We start from the raw sequence: 7,647 nt of genomic DNA, 5'->3' as shown, positions 1-7,647 counted from the left end.
TTTTATGCATTTAAATGTAATAAATTACATGCAAATGTTAATTAATGCTCATATGATTAACAAACATATGTTCATTATTACAAATTACATATTAAATTGTTGATTATACAAAGTGTTCACATGTTACACAAACAAATATGCACATGTGAACGAGAAACTATATATTTGATTATATATGTAAAATATAAGTTTTTTCAAACAATTTTATGTTTATTTTTAATCTCCATCAACATTTATGGGTGATTTAATCTACTCACATGTGAAAATGTTCGTAAATTAAAAGTTCTCGCAATTATCGTTTTTTATGGTTTTCGTTTGAACTTTTGACAATCACCTTACATTCTTATTATATACCTACCACTTCTCAATTCTCATCTTCATCTCCTCACACCAGTTTCTACTCCAATCACTTTTTTGATAATAATTTTTATATTAATATTTAATATTAATTATTAATTAATATTAACATTATTTTATTACTATTAGTTAGTATTTATTTTATTTTATTTTTTATGAATAGTTACATAAAGTGTGATCATATACATATTTCGTATCATCGTCATCGTATTTAATAATTATCATTGATTTTTAATTTTTAATAATTTAATAATATAATAATATTAACATTAATCATTAATCATATACTTTTTATTGATTAATTTCAATTCAATTACTGCTGTTTTGTGTGTGTGTTTGATTAATTTCAATCTCTGCTGTTTGTGTAAGAAAGAGAGATGGGAGTATGTGTATCAAAAGCAAAAGAATGTGTACCTATAGGTTATCATAATCATAAACAGCATAATCTACCACCAGATTATAATAATGGTGACGAAATTACGCCCAAAATTAACTCAAAAACACATCATCGCAACGGAAGAAAACGCAGAAAACGAATTCGTAAATCCGATCCTAATCGTTATTCATCAAGGAACAGAATCGATCCATCTGGAATTGCATCATCCACTTCAATCGATCGTCGTTCTTATCGTAATACGGCATTTCAAGGTATTCACACAAACCCTAATTTGTTACTGTTTCTGTTTTAGGCTTTTTTATTTTATTTTAGTTTGTTGTTGCTGATTGATGATTTGGTGACTTACTGCATATGTTAGTTAATAGAGCTGGATTAATTTTGGTATTTCTATAATTTGGGATGATTTTGATAATTTAATAAAATTAGGTTGATAGTCATGCTACATTGTGAATGAAGTAGCTGGATGATTCTGCTAATTGTGTGCGCGCGTGTGTGTGTTTTAGTGCCTGATTTTAAGTAAGTTTAAGCATGTTCAAGTTAAGAAACTAACAAATGAGGTTTTTATAGTATTCGAATGGACATATGTTGTTTCTGAAATCAGCTATTATGAGGTTATTAATGGAGTATTATTTATTGATAGTAATTTAAACCATGTGGTCTCATTAGGTACCTCAGACTCTTGGTATGATTCGCGTGTTGGGCTCGATTCTGATAGTGACGAAGATTTCTACAGCACTCAAGATGGTATGTGTTTTTTAATTAATCTTTTTATAATATAGTAGTCAATGAATTTATGCTTTCTGGAATAGAGCTATACTTTTGCTGAAAATGGCATGTATTGTTACTTATTACATACTTACCACTAAAACATTATTTTAGTATCTTATCTTTAATTATTACTACAAGCTTTATCCTAATAATCAAATGTTCTTTCACACTATTGAATGATTTATATCAAATTGATGTTGACTGTAACCTTTTGACCTCTGGTTAATTACACAGATAATTTATCTCAAACCAGTTCCATTAGTGCAACAGTAGCTCCAAGATTTTCTGATCATGTCAACGGTGCTACTTTCTCCACCACTAATTCACTATCGAAACCAGGTGACGCACCCCCGTCCTCCATAGACGGAGTATCTACTGTATACGACGGAGGAATTTTACAAAATAATTGCCTCCCGTGTCTTACATGCACTGTCTCTACAGATGTAAAAAGTAGTAAATCCCAGTGCTCGAGCCCTCCTCCAAGTGCAAAGAAGAAAGTTACTTCTATGCTTTCCTTTAAATGGAGAGAAGGCCAATCCAATCTTTCCATATGTAAGACTCGTATGTTTTCTACAAATTGTTTTAAAGTTTATTTTGGTGGCGAAAATTATGATATCATATTAATATGTTTGATCGCTTTAATTAACTAACAAATTGGACGGGTCAAATACACATGTTACCCCCTCACTGGTCCATCACTGTTGTTTCTTTGTGCTTCTTCTTTATGCCAACTAAATGATTTCTTGCTGCCATTGTTCTCTATTTCAGTCTCTCCAAAAGCTGTGCTTCAGAGGCCAACAGCTGGTTCTCAAGTTCCATGTTGTCCCATTGACAAGAAAATGTCTGATTGCTGGTCACCGCTTGAGCCAAGTACTTTTAAAGTCCGGGGGCATAATTATTTAAGGTATAAGATTGATGTTATTATATTCTTGTTCTTGAATCATGTGAATATGTATGCGGGTATGGTTTGTTAGATTACTGTTTAAAACTGGGAAAATAGGATAATATTGTCTTTATATTATAATGAACTGATGTATTCGAGTTGTTAACAAAGCTATAGTAAAGGAGTATTGTTATTAATCTATTTCCCTGAGTGCTTTTCATAAAAAAAAAAAATTATTTCCATGAGTAACAAATAGTTAGAAGGTAGAAGGCCTTGAATAGGGCTGTAAATGAGCCAAAGTACTCATGAGCTACTCGAGCTCGACCCATTAAGAGCTAAATTCGAGCCAACTTTAAACGAGCTTTAGCCCGAGCTTGACATATTGTGAAGATCATTTAGTAAATGAGATCGAGCTCGAGCTTCTTATATCAAGCTCAAACAAGCTCATGAACTTAAATATTTTTCATTTATATACGATATCTATTATTTTTATGCTTAATAACTACATAATAATATAATAATAACTGTTATATGTATAAACTAGCTGAAATATTTTTCATTTATATACGATATCTATTATTTTTATGCTTAATAACTACATAATAATATAACAATAACTGTTATATGTATAAACTAGCTGAACTTGACGAGCTTGAGCTTAGTACTTTAAGCTCGAAACTAGCCGAGCTCGTGCTCTTTGAATTTTAAACGTGCCGAGCTCGAGCCTAGTTGAGCTCTGTCTCGACTCTGCCCATTTACACCCCTAGCCTTACATACAATTTGGTCGAGTTCGACCATTTTCCTCTTCACCCATTAGTAGTATACGCTAAAGCAAGCTGACCCATATCTAGATAAGCGACTTGGATATGCTCCCTGTATATACTTTTAATCATGCTTTGTTAACATTACCACTTCTTATATGGAAGTAGTTTATAGTTATGTTACCTATGTGATACTTGTCGGCTATGGAGTCTGATTCGATTAGTGAACCAATCTATGAATCCTACTATTATGTTCTGTGATCATCAAACTCAACAATACAGTATTTGCTAGAAAATGGAGGTAAGATGGATCAACAATTAGGAAATGAGTTTTATGTTTGGTTTTCCTCTTATAATTGAGACAGTCTCTTTTAAGTTTCAATGAATGTAATCTAAGCACTGCACTCTATGTGGATACCATGTGTGATGATTTTGCTTTGTAAATTATAATAATTGGGTATGGGTATTTATTAGTTTTAACCGCATGCTGCTCCTTCTATTTGTTCAGAGATAAAAAGAAAGAAAATGCTTTCAATCAAGCTGCTTATCATCCTATTGGCGTTGATGTATTCTTATCTCCACGTAAAATTAATCATGTTGCACGTCTTGTTGAACTTCCAAACGTTGAAACGTCTAGAAAAGTCCCCTCTCTACTTGTTGTAAATCTTCAGGTATATCTCTCTGCTTTCTGTCTGCTCTGACAAGTTTAATTATTAGAACCGTTAATCTAAACTCCATCATCGTTGATCCTGCACTATGTATTTTGGATGAAATATACTCTAATTAACTGTCTTCTAGTTTCCTAACCTTTTTAACCTAGAAAGGAAGAGAAATACTTATTTAATGAAATAGATACCTGTTTATATATTGTTGGCAAATTGAGCGGGTCATGTTGACCGACAAGCACACTTTATTATCTTTCTTTTCCAAAGTTTTCAAATAAACGTTTTTGATTTGATCAACAAAAGCCACTCAATAGGAGTTTGTAAACACGGCATTTCAACAACAATAATTTTTTTTTTTTTTTTTTGGGTACAAAATAACCTAGATTCATGAACTTTTTTTAACCTGTTTTCTCTAACTATGATCAGATACCCCTCTATCAACCTGCACTATTTCAATCAGAGTATGATGGAGAAGGAATGAGTTACGTTTTTTATTTCAAGCTCTCCGAAACCTATGAGGACCTCCCGCACCATTTTCAAGAAAACATCAGGGTATGATGGTCATAATTCATATTGGGCATTAGTCTTGTTTAATTGTTTCATATCTCACAGTTTTGTGTTTGAATTTTGATACAGAAAATAATAGATGATGAGGTGGAGAGGGTTAAAGGTTTTCCGGTAGATTCTATAGCACCATGCAGGGAAAGATTAAAGATCCTGGGTCGAGTAACTAACTTAGACGATCTTCAATTAAGTGCAACCGAAAAAAAGCTGATGAATGCTTACAATGAGAAGCCAGTCCTTTCACGTCCTCAACATGAATTTTATCTAGTAAGTCATTACACCATGTAGTCACTGTCGTAAAACACCCCAATTACTCCTTTTTAAGAACAGACCGATCCGTTTTCCAAAATCCGTTTAATTAATCAGTCAACCTCGGTTAATGGGTCAAAATCGAATTTATTGATTAAAGTCGGTCAAAGTGAAAATGGTTAACATTTTAACATGAACTTAAACTGGAATTTTAGAGTTTTTTGAACAAATGAACGATTATATTTATGCTTTTAGACGATCATGTTAATGTTTGTTGTTTTCTTTTATATTTACACATTTAATTTTGAAATTTATCATTTAGATGTACAAAAAGTCCAATCCGATTAACCCGGATTAATCCCTGAATTGTCGATTACTCCTTCCAAAGTCCCGACCGATTACTCTCTCAATGTTTATTAGTTTTCAAGCTTAAAAGATGGAATTTTTTTATGTTTTTATATTTAATTTTTTAAAATTAGAAAATATACATAATCAAGTTTGTATTATGTTCATGGTTAGCATTGGGATTTGGGTCTAAGCCAGTTTACGTCAGAGCCAAACAGTTTTTTTATATTCAATTATGTTAAATGTATCTAACTTCTACTAGTATATATTCTATGATACAACTTGATCAGTGCTTGCGTTTTTCGATTTCGTTGTCCGTAGTAATAAAGTTATTCAAAATTTGATGGGAATTGTTTATCATTTGGCAAATGGCAGGGAGAAAACTACTTTGAGATTGATTTGGACATGCACAGATTTAGTTACATATCTAGAAAAGGTTTCGGAGCATTTCAAGATCGATTGAAGCATTGTACCCTTGACTTCGGCCTCACTATTCAGGTTCGTATTCTGAAAACATTTCATTTTTATCTCGTTGCGTGTAGCCTAAAATCGCAGTGTCAAACTTCGTTACAGGGCACCAAACCTGAAGAATTGCCTGAATGCATATTATGCTGCCTCCATTTGAAAGAGATTGATTACAATAATTACAACCTCCTTGGACAATAAATCTCATTTTACTTCTTGGCCCTTGAATATTCATAAGGGCCATTAGTTATTTTCTTTTCCATTTGGGTATTTTTTTTAAAAGTATTTTAATAAAGCATGTTAAAGTAAAATTGGTATAGAAAATGTTGTACAGCTTTTAAACTAGAGTTCTCAATACAAATTATCATAATAATGTTGTCGAAACGTTGTTCAACAACTGTAGAGCTTTATTAACATATACTCCGTAATTTGTTTCTTTGACAGACAATTAATCATGTGAACTTGATTACTATTCTCTTTTACTAAGACTAACCAGTTTTTTTAACTGCCCATTTACCACTGGCTGTTGAATTATAATCCCCAGCAAATCCATATAAACAACTTAAAGAAACACTCCTTAATTTTCTTTGATACACTAGTTTAACCATTTGATTATGGTAGTGAATAATTTTTTTTGACCGAATTCTTCATTTATTATGCTGGATTTCTGTTTTAATCTGTAAACCGAAGTTGCGTATTTTCCACCAAAGTTCCGTAAATTACAAGGCCTAATGTTAAAATGGGCTTGCGTAGCAAAACTAGTTGGTAGGCTCAATGTTCAAGTTTATAGCTGAAATTTACGTTTCAAGCTAGAAGGGTTTTTTTTTTTTTTTTTTTTTTTTTTTTTCCCCTGGCGAAATAACGAATACTATAAACGAGTCATTTTCCCGAAAGAAAAAAAAAAGGACTAAACAAGATACAACCAATAAGCGGCTTGGCTCAAGACAAAAGCCGACACAACTAATTCATGCTGGAAGCTATGCATCGAACTAGCCAGAACTTGAACTCTCAAATTTTTGTCTATTAAACAATGTTACTAGTTAACTAGTCTGATGTTATGAAAGAAATATGGTTAAACTCTTATAAGCAACTATTGACCGGAGGTTCATTCGAAATCAATCACTATATTCATAGATTATTGAGACTGAAGACTTTTTCTAGTTAACTAGTAACATTGTTTAATAGACAAACATCAAACTAGATAACTAGTAGCATTGTTAACTAGTACCATATTTGTTGGTTGTTGGTCTTATAAGCAACTAAAAGCAATATACATAACACATCTTACAACCATTACATCCATAATCGTAAAATATAATTGTTGGGTTAAAGTTTAGCTGCAAAAATTTGGTATAAAGCATTTGAAAGTGGGTCAATTGATTGTTATATATATGTCGTTCGTTTAAAGTCCCAACAAAAACATGTTTATCCAGCAGATTAGATGATGCTAATCTTTAGCAACAATCATAATTATAAACAGGTCGCATAATCAATAAACACATAGGTTAGAAACTATAGTAAGAGATTCAACATAAAATATAAACAAACATGTAATTACAAACTTTCATATTTCATAAATTGTCATTAGACAAAACCAAATCCATTTTCCATGGAAACTGGGAATCAAATAATGAAAGGTTATACTTTCACTGTTCATCCACAAATACACTACCGAGCAATACACCCTTCTAAAAATCGAACGATAGAATCACTACGTTGTATTATTGCAACCAAATGAAGCTAAAAAACTATACATGAGCTATTTTATAAAAGCTAAAAAGCTCCAAAATGCTCTAAAAATCTTAAAAAAGATCCAAAATGCACAGATTTAGTTACATTTCTAGAAAAGGTTTCGGATCATTTCAAGATCGATTGAAGCATTGTACCCTTGATTTCGGCCTCACCATTCAGGTTCGTATTTAGAAAACATTTCATTTTTTATCTTGTTGCGCAACAACCTAAATCGCAGTTTTAATCTTCGATATAGGGCACCAAGCCTGAAGAATTGCCTGAAAGCATATTATGCTGCCTCCATTTGAAAGAGATTGATTACAATAATTACAACCTCCTTGGATAATAAATCTCATTTTACTTCTTGGCCCTTGAATATATTCATAAGGGCCATTAGTTATTTTTCTTTTCCTTTTGGGTATTTTTTTAAAAGGGATTTCAATAAAGCATGTTAATGTAAAA

The 7,647-nt window shown here is 31.8% G+C and overlaps 1 protein-coding gene across 2 annotated transcripts; it reads left to right on the top strand.

Moving 5' to 3' along the window:
- The first annotated feature begins 635 nt into the window (after positions 1-635).
- LOC139891962 (uncharacterized) lies at positions 636-5,884 on the top strand. Of its 2 annotated transcripts, XM_071874987.1 has the most exons (10): positions 636-1,005; positions 1,421-1,498; positions 1,757-1,861; positions 1,964-2,074; positions 2,291-2,426; positions 3,675-3,837; positions 4,258-4,383; positions 4,468-4,662; positions 5,365-5,487; positions 5,563-5,884. In XM_071874987.1, the coding sequence occupies exons 1-10, from the start codon at positions 735-737 to the stop codon at positions 5,653-5,655; spliced, it is 1,401 nt and encodes a 466-aa protein (XP_071731088.1). In that variant the 5' UTR covers positions 636-734; the 3' UTR covers positions 5,656-5,884. The 2 variants fall into 2 exon arrangements, with proteins under 2 accessions (XP_071731088.1, XP_071731087.1); XM_071874986.1 differs by having other exon boundaries at positions 1,757-2,074.
- Positions 5,885-7,647: the final 1,763 nt, after the last annotated feature.

Source organism: Rutidosis leptorrhynchoides, chromosome 2 (genome assembly GCF_046630445.1).
Source record: "Rutidosis leptorrhynchoides isolate AG116_Rl617_1_P2 chromosome 2, CSIRO_AGI_Rlap_v1, whole genome shotgun sequence".
In the NCBI taxonomy this organism is placed as follows: domain Eukaryota; kingdom Viridiplantae; phylum Streptophyta; class Magnoliopsida; order Asterales; family Asteraceae; genus Rutidosis; species Rutidosis leptorrhynchoides.
This window is presented reverse-complemented; position numbering and strand designations above follow the sequence as displayed.

Excerpts from the sequence above, each read along its gene's own strand:
- LOC139891962 (XM_071874986.1), top strand. The coding sequence starts at position 735 with ATGGGAGTATGTGTATCAAAAGCAAAAGAATGTGTACCTATAGGTTAT. Across the intron at positions 2,075-2,290 it reads CCAATCCAATCTTTCCATAT|TCTCTCCAAAAGCTGTGCTT; the intron begins GTAAGACTCGTA and ends TCTCTATTTCAG. Across the intron at positions 4,384-4,467 it reads ATTTTCAAGAAAACATCAGG|AAAATAATAGATGATGAGGT; the intron begins GTATGATGGTCA and ends ATTTTGATACAG.